We start from the raw sequence: 19,463 nt of genomic DNA, 5'->3' as shown, positions 1-19,463 counted from the left end.
CGATCTGTCCTTCCTTCCTGTTCACCTCTCCTTTCCCCCTCCTCCTTAACTTACCTTGTCCTCCCAAGATTGTTTACTCAGCCCATGGATTTGTCTCTCCCTATAGCCATGCAGTATTTGTATTTTTACTTGGATGTAGCAGGGGTTTCTGGGTCCTTGGTATAAGCCTCTAGAGTGATCAACACACTAAGTCCAAGATCTTTGTGGGTGGAACACATTCAAGCTCATGGAAAATAAGGTTTACACCGGCAGAACGCAGTTTAACAACAAAGTGTGTACTGTTTTGCTTTATTTTCCTCAATATATAACATTTGAATCATTTGAAAATAGAAGCTTCTGTAAGCCATGTGTGTGTTGCCAGGGCAATTGGTTTGATTTAAAATGCAAAGTTGATTGTGTGGGTGGGAATGGGTGGAGGAGGATGAATGTGGGAGGTGATGAGCAAAAACCCAGCGTTCCCTTTGGATTGGGAATGAGTACAGTGCCAATCTGCCTCACTGCTTATGTTTCACTCCCACCTTCTTTAGAATCAAGATTCTATTTTACTTCATGAAATGGAGAAAATCACACATGCTCACAATAGAACTTCACAACTGAGATTGGGGGTGAGAGGTGCTCTCTCCCAATCTGATTATCCATTTGGCATTTGACGCTATTGTCTTGTCAGAGAGTAGGTTCAGGCTTGCCAGAGAGTAGGTTCAGCTCCAAACGAGACATGGGGAATTGGCCCGGCTGAGCATGGGGTTAGCCTAGGTTAGGTTTAGGGTTTGGGGGAGATCGATGAGGTCTATGTTCGGGTCAGATCTATGGGAAGAGCGATTTAGATGACTCAACACACATTCACGAGTCATGATGCTCTCGAATAATATTGTCGTTTCCTGTGTTCACTGCTCTTCCTCTGTCACAATGGAAGCTTTGTTTTAAGTACTTCCACGGTCCTGGAAATAACGTACAAGCTAGTCCTGCTGTGCATCTTTCTTTATTAGTTAAAGATGTCAGCTTTAGATCTTTTGGAAAACAGTCTTTATTAATTTGATGTCAGAGGCTTTCATCGTCTTTGTTTGTCATATGATCAGTATTTCATAAATCCCCAATCCGATTTGAACAGACAATGTAATGTGTATGCAGCTGTGCACATCTCTGCACACAAGTGCAGACTGTTCACTCCTGAGAATCTCTACATTTCTAGGCTCTGCACATCCCTGGTTCAAGTCCTGCCCATCAACTTTTCCCCCTGAAAAAGCATCACTATTTTAGTGAGTTTCTGACTTTCCCCCAATTGATCTGAACAGCATCCCTACTCCTATATTCCGAAATATTTGACCCATAAAAATTTGAACAGCTTTTGCATGTTCTTTTAGCATTGCAGACACTTTCCCCTGTATGCTGGGTGTCTGCTCTTTGTTCCTCTGGTCCTGGTTGGTAGTCAGACAGATTCATGTGATGAATGTGGGAGAGGTGGAGCAGGTTGGTGGTAGACAGACAGACCCAGGCACCACAGCGTATTTCGGATCATTGCTCTCCACAACAAGACTCCAAGTGATTGAAATAATGATCCGCACCCCACTGCTCTTTTGTTGCAGCTCTTCAGTTAGAATGGAATATAAGACGTTCAATCCTACTAGAACCAAGCCATTATTGGTTGCATTAACAATTTAACACCATTTTATCATTTTAACACTCTTTTGACCTTAGTGGGGGAAAATAAGCTTCAAAGCAAGTACTGTTGGGCGCTGGATGACAGGAACATTTATATTGCATGTTCGTGTCTTCATTAACTGCAACTTTCTACCATTAGGAGAAATCTTATCTTCCACAGTATCTCGAACCGTCTTATTTGTTCTTTCTTCATTCTATAATTCTGTCTCATATACACAAGCGCTCTCTTTTGCTTATTCACTCTGCTCCCAATGGTGGGAATGTTCTGGTTTCAATCTTCCACAATGGGTTCATCTATACAGCGTGTACCTTATTTTTGTTGTTGTTGTGTATTTGCACTAGATCCCCCAGCAATATAAACACACTTTATTGTTATATATACGGTGCCCACCTCTGATGTACCCTAGCTTTAATATTATAACAAGAAAAGGCCTAAATGTTTACCGCGCTTCAGGACCCAGCGGGAATAAAAACGGGGGTCTAACTACTCTGACGTTCCATAATTTGGGGCGGCAGGGTAGCCTAGTGGTTAGAGTGTTGGACTAGTAACCAGAAGGTTGCAAGTTCAAATCCCTGAGCTGACAAGGTAAAAATCTGTCGTTCTGCCCCTGAACAGGCAGTTAACCCACTGTTCCTAGGCCGTCATTGAAAATAAGAATTTGTTCTTAACTGACTTAGTTAAATAAAGGTAAAATAAAAAAAAATGTATGTCCTGTATGTGTGATGTCCTTCTAGGCCATCTTGTCATTTCTTATGCATGCTCTCCCTCTTTTCTCTCTATTTCTCTCTCTCTTCCCCTCTCTCTTCCCCTTCTCTCTCACAGGATCACGGAGCTCCAGAAGACCACTCAGAGGAAGCGAATATCCAGCGACAGCTCGGTGGTGGAGGCACTGGCACACAGCAGCTCCCTCAGGTCCAATAAGCCTGCCCTCACGAGGTGAGAAGAGAGACTAAAACGCAGGGGTGGTGCCCCCCCCCAACAGAGGCAGCTGCCAATCTCCCAAATCACACATTACAGCTTTGATTTTTGTTCTTGTAACACACTTCTATCTTTGAAGCTACTTAACATAGAAATTCAAACAATGAAGCTAGCCATACTAGCCTCCCACTATGCCATTGTAAGAGGGCTTTAATCACCGTGTTTAACTTCCATTGTGTGTAGGTCCGGCAGTGCCGGGCTGTTTTAAGCCATGACCATATCCCTAGCAGGGTGTGATATGCTCAGGAGTAGAATGAGGCTGGGGGGAGATTTAGCCAACCCTCATTATCGGACAGAACCGGTGTAGCCTCCATTCCCTTTCCTGTCACGCTCGCCTGAACTGAATAGGAAGGGGTCGGACGTTAGAAAAGGGTCTTGCCTGTGACACTGTTAGAGTATGGTTCCATGCAGGTGTACAAATCTACTTAGGCCAGGATTTGTTCCATGGCGTATTCTGCGGTGTCACTGGGTCAATAAAGCGCCATACTGTACCATTCCATTTTTTTGCAAGGAAATGCATTCTTCACGGTGGAGTTGTACGTATTTGTCACGGTCCATCATTTCAGAAAAGTGTTATGGTTCACCTCGTGAAACAGAGATGACAAGCAGTGAAATGCTGTTTTTTTTTCGTTTTTTTTTCATTGGCAAGCACATGAAAACAAACAGTTTTTGCTTTCATAATGTCATCCATTCTTAAATGTTTATGAACTGAGAATGGTTTGTAGGACTTGTTTTTAGTGCCGATCGTGCTTTGTTTATATAACCTCCCTATATTGGGGCCAGAGAGAAGGAGGAAAAAGAGTGTATAACAGCATCCGCCACAGACTTGCCCTTCCTAATTGAATCTGCCATGAAATATATAGACATTAGGCTGCTCTTTGATATTGTGGCCACGCCAACGGCCGGGACCGTGAGGCTCCAGGGTCGCTCGTCACCACGTACAATACAGGCACTGGATCCCATTTTGCCATGGCACAATGAAGGTAATATTGGAAAATTAAACTAAAGGGTGAAGCCCTACTATTACTTTGAGTGAAAGTGCACTTGCTGTAAGTTTTGCATACCGCAACTCGTATTTTCAAAAAAACATTTGCAGCTGATGAACTTAAAAACTCGACCGTACCATCTCAATGCCGATAACACATTCTCGAAATGAGGATTTGGTTGTAGAGGCTTTCCAGATGTTTCTGTTTTTATTGTTTATCTTGCCTGTTTACACATTTATCATTTCTGTGCTCATCTGTTTAGTTTTTTTTGGTCCATCCATTATTATTTTTTATGTTGTCTTAAAGGGCAGGATGTATCCATCGGTCTAACACTACTGCAGCTGATTTCAACCCAACATTGAGGTGAGATCAAAGCCCCCTTTCACCACATTCACTTACTTTCTCTTCACCAAGTCACTTTCTCGATTCTGCCCGTAGCACACTCTGTCACACCAGAATGCATTTACTTAGCAACGTTTCTGATTACTAGAGACTTGGTCTGGAGTCGATACAATATCACAGACGTCAACGCAATGTGCCAGACATGTCATGTTGTCCACTACTATCCCAGTGAAGAGAGAGAATCACATCTTTGAAACTGAATTTCTGAAGGATATTTTTAAAAACGTGATACCATTGTCCTTACAATGGTATCACCTTCACGTCCCAGCTTGGCAGGATGCTAGTGAGAATGTGGGGATGGCATTCAGCTGCTGATGGAACCATATGAGAGAAAGAGAGAGAGAGAGAGAGAGAGGCACATCCTCCCATTTTGATTTTACAATGAATTATCTGTCATTGTTTTGCCACTCGTGTTTTTCAGCGACGCTAATTCACTGTTGATTGAGTCTCGTCTGGAGGCAGATTTGCATGATGGATGCTCTCCATGTCCACTGAGATGACTAATGAGAAGTTACATCTTCTGAACGCTGTCATGTGTGCAGCACCGCAAAGCCACTCCAAACAGGAGCCGAATGAAATTGCCCAGAATATTACGTTTTGCTTGTCACTTCAATGATCTGCCAAACAGACTGATTAATGTATTTTGTAGCTTTTCCTTGCCAGATATTTTCCTGTGTTATGCTTCCCTGTCGTGCAATTATAATTATTTCCAATGTCGTAATTCATTTGAGATGTAGAGCTTTTTTTGTTTCTTGATGTCCGGGTAAAATGCTTAGGATGCTAGCAAGGGCTTTGTTTTTATATCGAATGGGTAATTAGTCAATTATCAGCTAGTCTTAAAAGAGAGGGTATTTGAGCCTTGATACAAAGCAAACCACTGTCAGCTTTTCTTCTGATGTTATGTTCAACAAATCCACTTAAATGAGCATGTAACATCGACTGAGGTGGCGTTATAAGCTGTCACATTTCTGTTCTTTATTCACTGTATTTTGTAATGATAGTGCTCAACTGAGCGTAATGCAAGTTCCTCCTAGAAAAGGAGGTTGTTATCTGTAGAGTGTGTTTTGGCTGCATGGACCGTAGAAGGTACACCGGAGCGCACAGTCCAGCATGCATCAAAACATCCTGAAACTTTGATAAATTAACGATGGAAAGAAAAGATGGCATCCCCATGCCATTGTTGACTCAATGTTTGCGTTTCGAAAGCTCTATGTGCTGAACCGAACCGCTAGGTCCTCTAATTGCCTATTATACCTCATTCTGAGACCGGCAGTCTTTTCTCACTTACACAGGAATGTACAGACTGTTTGCATTAACGATCTCCGAGGTGACAAATTGTTATCAGCTCATGGCTTGCTTTTCACTTCCTAATAAGAAAAAATGATCCCCCATTTAAAGCCACAATTTGGAGTCTGCTTTTCTGCCCAGCTGCAGCCCTGCCAGTTGGCTTGGAACAGAATAATTCATTTGAATTTGACCGTTCAACAGCAGTAAATCTTGCCAGTGTGTCCTTTTAAGGTCAATCCTGTTGCTTTGTCTTTAGCTCAGTTGATTAACATGGTCTATAGTCATGCAGGCAACCTTGATTCTATGACGCGGATCAGTTGATGTCTATCAACTGCTGGGATCGTTGTGGCGAGGAAAAGGAAAGGGGGTGGTGGGTGAGATCACATAATGAGTAACCTTGCCCTGAGACCTGAAGAGTCATGTTTATTCCCAGAGCTAATGCCTAGGCATTAGTTTTACTGTGGAAGAGCACACATAAAAGCTTCTGAAGTCCTTCTCCCTGTGATTGGCGAATAACTGTCAGGTTGGTGGTGATGTATGTGTCTGGACTGTGGAGGCTGGGCTCCACTATAATTATGAGGTGAGCTAGATATTCCAGTAAACTGTGTGTAATCTGCCCTGGATCTCCCTCACACTGACAATCCATTAGCGACAGAGGCTAGGCCAGTGGTTTGGGGCTTGATGTTGCCCAACATCTTAGCTGCATATTTTGTTCCCACTCTCAAAGGAAATTGCTGCCAGGGGCCCAAGGCTTGAACATATACTTTGCCTGCTATTGATTGTGTTCTGCTTCTCTTGTTTCCAGACCAACATATATTCTTTTTTTTTTAACCTCAGTGTTTTGTTTGTCACAGGCACTGTAAAGGAACTGATAATGCAGTTTGATGTAACGTAAGACTGGAATACTCATAACGTTTGCATGAAGTGTGGGTGTAACTGTGTGGTTTTACTAAATCAAAGTACACTTTCCTCTTAAGATATATCTTTCACACATGTTATCTGCTTCATCAACTGTATCACAGACAATACGTGGCCTACATGTAAATACCACATGACTGGCACTCTCACTTTCATCGAATTTGGCACAGTAGCTCTTCCCTTCATGATGAGCTTATGATCCCCTGAGCTTATGAACACTGGACCCATATCTACCACTTTTGCTGGCTGGCGTCTGCCTCTTCCACAGTCAAACAGCCCAATAACTAGTGATGGGGGAAAATTCCCAGCCCGACCAATGACGTATGCTGGTAACAGCTAACAGGAAGCCAGCCGCCTTTTGTCAAGAGTTTTAAATATGCAACTCTAACAAGACGCTCAACCTTCTTTTGATCAAAGATTTATCTTGGGAGTGAGACTTGTAGTGAGGAGTGGATGGAGACAGACTGGGTAATTGTGGGAGACTCCTGGGCTGATGAGAGAGACTGTGGGCTCTGTGTGGATAATTACCTCTAACAGGGGAAAGCAGGCACATTAGTAACCCACAGACATATAGGACTCCCAGACCTTGGGGAAAGACTTGTTACAGGGATTATTTTCTCCTCCGATTTACCATGATCACAATGTGTTGCTTTGCACAGCAAGCATCTGCTCTGTTGTGTCTAATTGAATTATTTTTCAAGTCCAGGTGAGTCCAATGTTTCCAATAGATTAGACCAGGGCTCTCCAACTCTGTTCCTGGAGAGCTACTGTCCTATAGGTTTTTGCTTATCTAACGTATCTGAGTCTAATAATTAGCTGGTTGATCAGCTGAATCAGGTAAGTTAAAACTGGGGTTGGGGTGAAAACCTACACGAGGGTAGCTCTACAGGAACAGGATTAGAGAGCCCAGGATTAGACCCTTTCTAAAAGAGTCTACTCTGTCTGATGAAGATTTTCTTACTAATTCACTAACATTTTCCCAAACAAGTACAATTACAGCAGTGATCCACCTGAAAATCAAGATGGGTTTGTTTTGTAAGATTCTAGTAACATTGTAATAATGCTTTGTTTATTCACCCAAATCTCGTACTCTTTTAATATCAGTATGGCTTTACTAAATGCTTGCTTAGCCATTAATCCTCCATTTGGCAAATCTGACCATAATTCTATCCTCCTGATTCCTGCTTACAAGCAAACACTAAAGCAGGAAGTACCAGTGACTCGTGCAGTATGGAAGTGGTCAGATGACGCGGATGCTACGCTACAGGACAGTTTTGCTAGCACAGACTGGAATATGTTCTGGGATTCATCAAATTTCATTGAGGAGTATACCACCTCAGTCATCGGCTTCATCAATAAGTGCATCGATGATGTCGTCCCCACAGTGACCGTACGTACATATCCCAACCAGAAGCCATGGATTACAGGCAACATCCACATCGATCTAAAGGCTAGAGCTGCCGCTTTGAAGGATCGGGACACTAATCTGGACGCTTACAAAAAATCCCCCTATGCTCTCAGACGAACCATCAAACAAGCAAAGCGTCAATACAGGATTAAGATTGAATCATACTACACCGGCTCTGATGCTCGTCGGATGTGGCAGGGCTTGAAAACTATTATGGACTACAAAAGGAAACCCACAAGCTGACCAGTGACACGAGCCTACCATTCAAGCAAAATGCCTTTTATGCTCGCTTCGAGGCAAGCAAAACTGAAGCATGCATGAGAGCACCAGCTGTTCTGGATGACTGTGGGATAACGCTCTCGGTAGCCAATGTGAGTAAGACCTTTAAACAGGTCAACATTCACAAAGCTGCGGGGCCAGACAGATTACCAAGACGTGTACTCAAAGCATGCGCAGACCAACTGGCAAGTGTCTTCATTGACATTTTCAACCTCTTCCTGAACGAGTCTGTAATACCTACATGTTTCAAGCAGAGCACCATAATCCCTGTGCCCAAGGAAGCGAAGGTAACCTGCCTAAATGATTACCGCCCCGTAGCACTCACGCCGGTAGCCAAGAAGTGCTTTGAAAGGCTGGTCATGGCTCACATCAACAGCATCCTCCCGGATACCAGGGACCCACTCCAATTCGCATACCGCCGCAACAGATCCACAGATGATGCAATCTCAATCGAACTCCACACTGCCCTTTCCCTCCTGGACAAAAGGAAAACCTATGTGAGAATGCTGATCATTGACTACAGCTCAGCGATCAGCACCATAGTAGTCACAAAACTCTTTCACTTAGCTAAGGACCCTGGGACTTAACATCTCCCTCTGCAACTGGATCTTGGACTTCCTGACGGGCTGCCCCCAGGTAGTAATACTGGGGCCCCTCAGGGGTGTGTGCTTAGTCCCCTCCTGTACTCCCTGTTCACCCACGACTGCGTGGCCAAACATGACTCCAACACCATCATTAAGTTTGCCGACGACACAACAGTGGTAGGCCTGATCACCGACAACGATGAGATGGCCTTCAGAGACCTGGCAGTGTGGTGCAAGGACAACAACCTCTCTTTCAATGTGAGCAAGACAAAAGAGCTGATCATGGACTACGGAAAAAGGCAGGCCGAACAGGCCCCCATGAACATCGACGGGGCTGTAGTGGAGCGGGTCGAGAGTTTCAAGTTCCTTGGTGTCCACATCACCAATGAACTATCATGGTCCAAACACACATGACAGTCGTGAAGATGGCACAAAAACACCTTTTCTCCCTCAGTAGACTGAAAAGATTTGGCATGGGTCCCTTAACAGCTTTTACCCCCAAGCCATTGATCAAATGGCCACCGGATGATTTAAATTGACCCCCCCACCCCACCCCTCCCCCCATTTGTTTTTTACACTGCTGCTACTTGCTGTGCATAGTCACTTCACCCCTACCTACATGTACAAATTACCTCAACTAACTTGTACCCCCGCACATTGACTCGGTACCGGTAGCTTTTTATTATTTTTTATTTGGTCATTTGGTCATTATTTTCATTGTATTTGGTCAACTCTTTCTTGAACTGCACTGTTGTTTAAGGGGCTAGCATAGTAAGCATTTCACAGTAAGGTCTACACATGTTTTATTCGGGCGCGTGTGACAAATGAAAGTTTGCTTTGATTTGGTAGATGACCGTTATAGTATCTATTCAAGCAGCGTTTTTTAAATTCTCAATTAATACAATGGTCTCTGACCCTCTAATGTTCTTTATATATTCACACCTTTCATACCCATTATTGTTTACGCCTTCTGCTCTGTGCTAATAACAAAGATGAAGAGCCAGTCTTAAGGCCAGCCTGAGAGAGGTGGGGTTGACCAATCAGTAGGATAATTTGTCCTGGTCAGTACAGGGCCTGCTCCTTGGACGGTCAGTCTCAGCTTCACTGTTCCTGCCTGTGTGCGTTTTGATGTTAGCCTTGTGTCAGTCCTCAGTGGATTAGTGTGTGTGGGGGATTTAGCTTCTGGCAAACAGACAGCCCAGCCAGGATCAGACAGTAACATAACCTGGAGTGACAGCAGGGAGGCCCAAGAGCTGCCTCTCTGTCCACTCACACTGCCCTACTGACATGGCTGTGTGTGTGTGTGTGGGGGGGGGGGGGGGGGGGGGGGATATTTTACCTTGGGCTAGTTGGCAGGCAAGGGATGCCTGGAAAAACAGCAAATCAGGGGACTGTCTAATTAACCGCACCACCTCCCATCTGAACCAAAACCATGCAACCGAAGCAAGTCTTTTTTTTGGGACATTTTGTTTTGGGGATTTGGTTTGTTTTAGGTTTTTTCCTATCATGTATGTTTGCTATCAAAACCCAAGGGGTGTAGAGAGGTGGGCTTTACAAGCATTTTGTTTAGTGAACTGTTTGTTTTGTATTGCTTTAATTGTGTCTTGCTCTCTATCTCCCCCAGGTCGGAGAAGAATACACTGTGCAATACAGACAAAGGTAAAACAAACACACTTTGAATTGTTGCACTAGGTGATTATAAATTGACGCCGTTAACTTGGTGGATGTGGGTAAATCGGTGCCCACAATCAAGGTTTAACAAACTAAAATCCACCGCCAGCTAATTCCTGTCAGAATGAAGTTTCTCTATGAATAATGTCGAACGATAAGAGCCTGATGCTTTTTTTGAGCTGGATTCAAGACGTTGCTAAAAATGTCTTAGCCTTTGTGGCCCTGCTTAAACAAACCCCCGGAAGTTCACCTGCCATCATGCGAAGGGTTTTACCCCCCACCATTTTTTTTTATATTGGCACTTAAGATATGCATTTCACAGCATTTGAACTAGAGTGCTGCGGTGAAGGATTATTCAAATTCACAGGAAACACATTAGCATTCAAGTCCATCCCTCACGAAGATTCTGGCGTGAGCCCAGTCAGAATATATTCTCAAGACCTGACTTGGCATCTCTCGAGATGTTTTCTAAAGGACAAAAAAACAAAATTTCCAGTAGCAGCCCCATTCTAATTCTGGTTGTTCAGCTCTGACAGCAGGATTCTAGAGCATACTGTATCTTCAGACGCAGACGTCGTGGTAGCAACTGTTTGACTTGCAGAGCTGGCTAACTGAGATTTGTGAGAATGCTGTGGGGAATTTTGAGCCAACTGTTTTCCTGCCTCGACGGAAAACATGCAGATGGGTGGATTAGGGTAAATAATCTACAAAGGGCAATTTGGTGCTTTCAACAAGGATTTGCCATATTGAGACTGAACCCAAGAACTCAACAGGCGCGAATGTGATTATCCGTGTTAATTTAAAACATTTCATGATCCAGTGTTTAAATACTGTCCCTCTACTGAAGGCAGCAACATGCATCTTGATCTCGTTACTGTCCATGTTAGCTGAGTAAATAGATTGACAATGTTTTTGCTCATCAATTCAGTTTGAGGTTCCTTTCCCAAGACTGTCAGTCTTACATAAGTCATATAGTACATATAGTACTAAAACCAAACAAACAAGTGCCCCATAGAGAGCTATTCATGCACACTGCTCAGATCTTTCCCCAAAGGACACTGTCATGTATTATGGTCTGCTGTTGTTATGACTACTGAATCTACAACCTCCTCTCATATCTTATACCTCCTTACAGTATCACCGGAAGTGTTGATTGAATGTGTGAAGCGCAAAGACCATCTGAAGGTGAGTGGGAGCCGCAGTGGCCATTGGATATGCACACTGCATATACAGAACCAGTCAAAAGTTTGGACACACCTACTCATTCAAGGGTTTTTATTTATTTTTACTATTTTCTACACTGTAGAATAGTAGCGAAGACATCAAAACTATGAAATAACACATATGGAATCATGTAGTAACCAAAAAGGTTATGCTGGTTGAGTGAATGTCAAGAGTGTGCAAAGCTGTCATCAAGGCAAAGGGTGGCTACTTTGAAGAATCTCAAATATAAAATATATTTTGATTTGTTAAACTTTTTTTTAGGTTACTACATGATTCCACATGTGTTATTTCATAGTTTTGATGTCTTCACTATTATTCTACAATGTAAAAATTAAAGAAAAACCAAACCACTAATAGCTGTGTCCAAACTATTGACTGGTACATACTGTATAATGAATGTAGGCTCACTAATTGATACATTCAACAAGGGAATGATGATCACTTCTGTCATGACGTTACCTCATGTTAAGCATTTCTCTGGTCGGCAATGAATAAAAATGCAGTCTATTCCCCCATTCCTCTGGACATGCAGTCACTTTCCCCACGCCTCCAGTCATAACAATGTGCCCTCTTCTCCCAGCTGAAGGAACTGCACAAACTGGGAGCTGACCTATCACTGCAGGACCCCTCAGGATGCACCCTGCTCCACTATGCTGTGGACACTGGTAGCAAGGAGACTGTCAAATACATCCTGGACAATGGTAGGGACGAGGCAATACACATTTATGTGTTCTATTTAAGTCTGTAGGTAGGATATCCCCCCCTCACAATACTGAATAATTCTGTGGGATTTCCCAAATTGAGTCTGTGACCCCCATATATTTGAGGGTCATGCGCACAGCGCGGGTACATCTCACTCTGTGTACTCTTGTTGTCGTTTATGGAGTCTTTCTTGCTCAACAACGAATGATACATTCCAATATTTGAAAAGGATATGTTTTCTGTCAGTCCTTCTACACCAGCTTTTTACTATTCTATAAAAGTAGTATCTTGGAGCGTTGTAATTGGTTTAGGGACATGCTTTGAAATGTCTTTTTTTCCCTGCCCCCTACCAAAAAACAGCACCCACAGATATCCTGGATGTAACAGAAAAGGAAAAGTAAGTTTAAGACATGGATTTTGAAATGCTCATTTTACACACAGTCTGTGTGATGTATCTAGTTAAAGTTTAAAATAGAAAGTTACACTCATTGGATCCCCCCTCTTTCTCCCTATCTCTTTCTTTATCTCTCTGTCTCTGTCTCTCTCTCTGTCTCAGTGGGGAGACAGTGTTGCACAAAGCAGCGTCACTGTGTCAGAGGACTATCTGTCACTACCTGGTAGAGGCAGGGGCATCCCTCATGAAGACAGACTTACAGGTGAGAGCAACGCTCCCTCTTCCCTCATTGCTTTACTCTTTATTTGGCCAAAAGAAACCAAGTTGATGTATAGGCTACCCCTGAGAAGTGGGGTAGCAGGTAGCCTAGCGGTTAAGAGCATTGGGTCCGAAAGGTCGCTGGTTCGATTCCCCGACCGACTAGGTGAAAAATATGCAGTTGTGCCCTTGAGAAAGGCACTTAACCTTAATTGCTCTTCAAATCAAATCACATGCTTACTTACGACCTCCTAACCAACAATGCAGATAAAAAAAATATGAGTAAGAATTAAAAATAAAAGTAACAAGTAATTAAATAGCAGCAGTAAAATAACAATAGCGAGACTATACACAGGGGGTACTGGTACAGAGTCAATGTGCGGGGGCACTGGTTAGTTGAGGTAATATGTACATGTACTGCAGGTAGAGTTATTAAAGTGGCTGCATAGATGATAACAGAGAGTTACAGCGGTGTAAAGGGGGGCAATGCAAGTAGTCTGGGTAGCCATTTGATTAGATGTTCAGGAGTCTTATGGCTTGGTGGTTGAAGCTGTTTAGAAGCCTAGACTTGGTGCTCTGGTACCGCTTGCCGTGCGGTAGCTGAGAGAACAGTCTATGACTAGAGTGGCTGGAGTCTTTGACAATTTTTAGGGCCTTCCTCAGACACCGCCTGGTGTAGAGGTCCTGGATGGCAGGAAGCTTGGCCCCAGTGATGTACTGGGCCATACGCACTACCCTCTGTAGTGCCTTGCGGTCGGAGGCCGAGCAGTTGCCATACCAGGCAGTGATGCAACCGGTCAGGATACTCTCGATGGTGCAGCTGTAGAACCTTTTGAGGATCTGAGGACCCATGCCAAATCCTTTCAGTCTCCTGAGGGTGAATAGGTTTTGTTGTGCCCTCTTCACAATTGTCTTGTGTGCTTGGACCATGTTAGTTTGTTGGTGATATGAACACCAAGGAACTTGAAACTCACAACCTGCTCCACTACATCCCAGTCGATGAGAATGGGGGGTGTGCTCGGTCCTCTTTTTCCTATAGTCCACAATCATCTCCTTTGTCTTGATCACGCTGAGGGAGAGGTTGTTGTCCTGGCACCACACAGCCACGTCTCTGACCTCCTCCCTATAGGCCGTCTCGTTGTTGTCGGTGATCAGGCCTACCACTGTTTTGTCATCGGTAAAGTTAAAGATGGTGTTGGAGTCATACCTGGCCATGCAGTCATGAGTGAACAGGGAGTACAGAAGGGGACTGAGCACGCACCCTTAAGGGGCCCCTGTGTTGAGGATCAGCGTGGCGGATGTGTTGTTACCTACCCTTACCACCTGGGGGTGGCCCGTCAGGAAGTCCAGGATCCAGTTGCAGAGGGAGGTGTTTAGTCCCAGGGTCCTTAGCTTTTGATGAGCTTTGAGGGCACTATGGTGTTGAACGCTGAGCTCTAGTCAATGAATAGCATTCTCACGTAGGTGTTCCTTTTGTCCAGGTGGGAAAGGGCAGTGTGGAGTGCAATATAGATTGCATCATCTGTGGATCTGTTGGGGCGGTATGCAAATTGGAGTGGGTCTAGGGTTTCTGGGACAATGGTGTTGCACATCCTGTTAATCCGTCTTGTGAATGTTGACCTGTTTGACCTGTGTCACTGGGCAGCTCTCGGCTGTGCTTCCCTTTGTAGTCGATGACTGATGTGGTGTACTCCTCAATGCCATCGGAGGAATCCCGGAACATATTCCAGTCTGTGATAGCAAAACAGTCCTGTAGTTTAGCATCTGCTTCATCTGACCACTTTTTTATTGATCTCGTCACTGGTGCTTCCTGCTTTAATTTTAGCTTGTAAGCAGGAATCAGGAGGATAGATTTATGGTCAGATCTGCCAAAATGAGGGCGAGGGAGAGCTTTGTATGCATCTCTGTGTGTGGAGTAAAGGTGGTGCAGAGTTTTTTCCCTCTGGTTGCACATTTAACATGCTGATAGAAATTTGGTAAAACGGATTTAAATTTCCCTGGATTAAAGTCCCCGGCAACTAGGAGGGTGAGCGTTTTCTTGTTTGCTTATGGCGGAATACAGCTCATTCAGTGCCTCTTTGTGCCAGCATCAGTCTGTGGTGGTATGTAGACAGCTATGAAAAATACAGAAGAAAATTATTTAGGTAGATTGTGTGGTCTACAACTTATCATGAGATACTCTATCTCAGGCGAGCAAAACCTCGAGACTTCATTAGATATCGTGCACCAGCTGTTGTTCACCAGCTTACCAGATGCCGCTGTTCTGTCCTGCTGGTAAAACATATAACCAGCCAGCTGTCTGTTGATAATGTCATCATTCAGCCATGACTACGTGAGGCATAAGATATTATAGTTTTGAATATCCCGTTGGTAGTTTAATCTTCCGCATAGGTCGTCAATTTTATTTTCCAAAGATTGCACGTTTGCTAGCAGAATGGAAGGAAGTGGGGGTTTATTCGATTGCTTACGAATTCTCAGAAGGCAGCCCGCCCTCTGGCCCCTTTTTCTCCGCTTTCTCTTCATGCATCTGGGCCTGTTCCCAGGGAAGCAGTATATCATTCCCGTCAGGCTCGTCGGACTCGTTAAAGGAAAAAAAGGATTCTGCCAGTCCCGTGGTAAGTAATCGCAGTTCTGATGCCCAGAAGTTATTTTTAGTCATAAGAGACGGTAGCAGCAACATTATTACAAAATAAGTTTTCAAAAATAAGTTACAAACAAGTTACAAACAAAGCAAAGAAACTAACATAAAAACACAATTGGTTAGGAATACGTAAAACGTCAGCCTTGTTCTCCAGCGGCATCTTAAGAGGGGTAAGTCACTCTGGATAAGAGCATCTGCTAAATTACTCAAATGTAAAATGGATAAGTGGTGGGTATAGAATGGCTTAATCATCATCCAGAAGGAAAATTAGCTCGTCTTTCTTATGACACGCTAATTGTACACCGGGTGGGGGAGCATTACAGCGGTGCCCTATACATCCCCTCTGAACCAAACTAGCCAGATGTCAATTAAAGTACTTACCTCCAAGTGGCTCCACCATAAAATATCTTATGTGTTTACCCTCTCCTGGAGATTGCCAAATGGATACATTTGTTTAAGATACCATCGACAGTGTGTGGAAGGCAGTTGGAACACAAGGCTTTCATTTTTTACTACAGTATTTCACAAGATCCTCCTTCTGAAGACCTCACAGCTGGTTTTTATCTCAGATTTCTGTCCTGGAAGGCTCAGACTACCAGATTTAAGATGTCTTGAGTTTCATGTCAAGGCTTGAAGAATTTTCCTATCCAAACTCTCACTGCACATGGTGTGTCTGCAATGTAGTCTCTCTCATAAGCAACTGACAGAATGCTTGAGATTACTGTAGCCCATGACACTCAGCTCTCTGTCTGTCTGTCTGTCTGTCTGTCTGTCTGTCTGTCTGTCTGTCTGTCTGTCTGTCTGTCTGTCTGTATGTCTGTCTGTCTGTCTGTATCTGTCTGTCTGTCTGTCTCTCTGTGTCTGTCTCTGTCTCTCTGTCCGTATCTGTCTGTCTGTCTGTCTGTCTGTCTGTCTCTGTCTGTATCTGTCTGTCTGTCTGTGTCCGTCTGTCTGTCTGTGTGTGTCTGTCTGTATCTGTCTGTCTGTCTGTCTGTCTGTCTGTCTGTCTGTCTGTCTGTCTGTCTGTCTGTCTGTCTGCCTGTCTGTCTGTGTCTCTGTCTGTCTGTCTGTCTGTCTGTCTGTCTGTCTGTCTGTCTGTCTGTCTGTGTCTCTGTCTGTCTCTGTCTGTCTGTGTCTCTGTCTCTCTCTCTCTGTCTCTCTCTCTCTGTCTCTCTCTGTCTGTCTCTGTCTGTCCGTCCGTCCGTCCAAGCAATGATGAAAAATGTAATCTTGCAGGATTTGGGGCACGTCTGATACATACCCTTCGGCCTTGTGGTGCAGTTCAGCCTGGCTTTCTTTCCTCTCCTCTATCTCTTCATCCTCCCACCCTTTCTGCCTGTCGGTCTCTTTCTCACTCACAATACATTCACTCTTGGCCTTGAGACATCAGCATATCTTAGCAATGACTTTTCCTATCTTTTTATCTCAACATCTCACCATGTTCTTTTCTTTTTCGCTTGAGTTTTTTTGGGCTCTAGCTCTTCAAAAAAACAAGAAATTAGAAATAATTGGGTTTTGTGAAGCTATTTCTTAAATAGCTCCCGAGTGGCACAGCAGTCTAAGGCACTGCATTTCAGTGCTAGAGACGTCACTATAGACCCTGGTTCGATCCTGGGCTGTATCACATCCGGCCTTGATTGGGAGTCCCATAGGGCGGTGCACAATTGGCCCAGCGTCGCCCAGGTTTGGCTGGGGTAGGCCATCATTGTAAATAAGAATTTGTTCTTAACTAACTTGGCTAGTTAAATCAAGGTAAAATAAAACATTAGAAAATGGTACAGTAGCTCTTGGATGAATCTGAAAACTTTTCAGTCTAAAAACATTCTAGATTTGCTTTTGCACACAGACAAACAAACATTTGGTGCATATTCACTGTTGATAACTGGAAATATTACTAAATCATGATAATCTGAATGCAAATGATTCGTACGTCTCAAAAATACTTGCAGACTGTACTTTGCAGACTGTACTTTGCAGACTGGTCTTTGACTCTGCGGCTTAATGTTCAGACCTCAGGAGAAATAGATGCTGCCTTAATTAAAGTTGGGTTCTTCATTGCAGTCTTTTATGTTGAGCAAATTGCCTCTCTTATGCTGCAGGGTGACACACCAAAGCATCGTGCAGAGAAGGCCAAGGATGCAGAGCTGGCTGCCTACCTGGAGAACCGGCAGCACTACCAGATGATCCAGAGAGAGGACCAAGAGACAGCTGTGTGACCTCCCTCTGCTCCCTGACCTCCAGCACCACTTCCCTATAACCCTGTGCCAAAACTACTTTAGCTAAAAGAGGAAACTCACCAGAGAAGATGGTTAAAAGATAGCCAGTGTTGTATTCTCCTGCTAGGGAGTTGGTTGGAATCCTACCAGATGAGAGGTCTTAAAGGTCCATCACGTGAGAGATGCTTGTGACCAGTGGACTTGATTATTGCACTGCCAAAAAAAAAGCTGTTTTGTGTCGGAACGCTTGGAAGAGATGGCTCTTCTGTTACATGTTTTTTTTCTCCCCAGGTTGTGTTGCGCTCGCGATCCACCTAGACTGAATGTTGAATTTTGCTCCAAGGTTTTAGGACAGGAGCTTGGATAACTGAATGTCCAGGTCATTGTATTATTATACTCTTCGATGGAGCTGCATCTCTCTGTGTCTATAAACAGCAGCATGAGCGTTTCAACTGTACGGATCACAATGACTCAGTAGATTTCAAAAGGGTATGAACACTCTGATCTGTAGGCCAGCTGTCTTTTAAGGCTACCAAAAAATGACATTATTTGGATTACGGTTTTATTTGTTTGTTGTACATTATTATAATTTGTTGACTGATTTGTCCACCCATAGTGCAGTGTGATGGTATCAAACTATCCACGAAGGTGGGGAATTTGACACATAATACTTTTCTCATCACCAAACAATTTTGAATTGAATAAATCAATATTGTTCTACTTTATGATCACTTGGCAAATGTTTATTTTATTTCTTAGTTTTAATAAGGATATTTGGTACTGTACACTCGTAGTAGCTCTGTGTTAAAGCAGTTTATGCACTGCAGCTCCAATTGCCTTGATTTTCTTATTTTGTTGGCTGATTAGTTTGTATTTAATGTACTTAATTAAGTCATGGTGTATTTTTATTGCATTTTTAAGCAGATTGATGTTTATATAATTTGTACATACTATAAATTTAAAATGTTTTGTGTTTGGTCATTATTTACTATAAAAAATGTGCATTTGATATGTATTAGTTTCAGAACTACAAAGCATTTCCTCTCTCATATTGTGACAGAAGTCAAAGGCGTATTTATTCACCTCAACATTTTTTACAGATCCTTAACATGCACATGAAGCGGTTAAATTACGTTCAGCAAACGACGGTTTGAGTTGTAAAATTTACAGGGTGGATGTTGTTTTTTTACATACAAAAATAATAAGTTGTCTTCGCACAAACCAATCGTTTGTGGTTGCTATTTATTTTCCATAGTTATAATCTGTTAAAATTTGACTGGCCATTTAAACCAGCAATATAATTAAACTTAAGTTATAAAGACCTGTGATTCATTTAAATTGTGTTATATTGTGTAGAGAGTGGTGGGAAGGAATTGGTTTCATTCCGAAAGATATCCTACATTATAACTAGTTTAATGTAGCACCACAGTAACTGTGGATCTACTGCATTTTGAAATGAGTTGTTTCTCTGGCTGTTTTTTCTCATTCTTTAATCACTAAACATCCTTGTAAGACGTCCTTGTAAACACATTAACAAGGTATACTTTCATATACACATTTTTTACTTGATTGTGTTTGTTGTCCGAAGTTTATAGTTTTGAACTTCAAACAACCCATAATGCCAACTAAGATGCATTTAATTGTAAATAATTGCTGTTCTCTATTATGGCCAGATACATTAAATGTAGCACTGAATCAGTTGCTGTGACGGGAAATATGTTGTCAATGAAAACCCTCGAGTGTTTCTAACGCCAGACTGAATATAAGGTATTTTTGATTTGATTCTGAAAAGTAAATTAATTGTGTAGTTCTACATCAGTTATTACGCCTCGTACATAATCATATGTTCTCACTG

General features: G+C 43.0%; 1 protein-coding gene across 17 annotated transcripts in view; it reads left to right on the top strand.

Moving 5' to 3' along the window:
- The window catches only part of LOC110506319 (diacylglycerol kinase zeta), a 143,289-nt gene extending 123,983 nt beyond the window's left edge, over positions 1-19,306 (top strand). For 16 of the 17 annotated variants that reach the window (XM_036963993.1, XM_036963991.1, XM_036963989.1 and 13 more), the window contains 8 exons: positions 2,483-2,596; positions 3,931-3,987; positions 10,127-10,161; positions 11,309-11,358; positions 11,978-12,098; positions 12,460-12,496; positions 12,656-12,755; positions 17,492-19,306. In XM_036963993.1, coding sequence (XP_036819888.1) covers positions 2,483-2,596; positions 3,931-3,987; positions 10,127-10,161; positions 11,309-11,358; positions 11,978-12,098; positions 12,460-12,496; positions 12,656-12,755; positions 17,492-17,608 — 631 coding nt within the window. In that variant the 3' untranslated portion in view covers positions 17,609-19,306. The remainder of the gene's footprint in view (positions 1-2,482; positions 2,597-3,930; positions 3,988-10,126; positions 10,162-11,308; positions 11,359-11,977; positions 12,099-12,459; positions 12,497-12,655; positions 12,756-17,491) is intronic. The other variant, XM_036963983.1, reaches the window with a different exon arrangement.
- The last annotated feature ends 157 nt before the right edge of the window (positions 19,307-19,463 follow it).

This window comes from Oncorhynchus mykiss, chromosome 26, assembly GCF_013265735.2.
Source record: "Oncorhynchus mykiss isolate Arlee chromosome 26, USDA_OmykA_1.1, whole genome shotgun sequence".
In the NCBI taxonomy this organism is placed as follows: Eukaryota; Metazoa; Chordata; class Actinopteri; order Salmoniformes; family Salmonidae; genus Oncorhynchus; species Oncorhynchus mykiss.
This window is presented reverse-complemented; position numbering and strand designations above follow the sequence as displayed.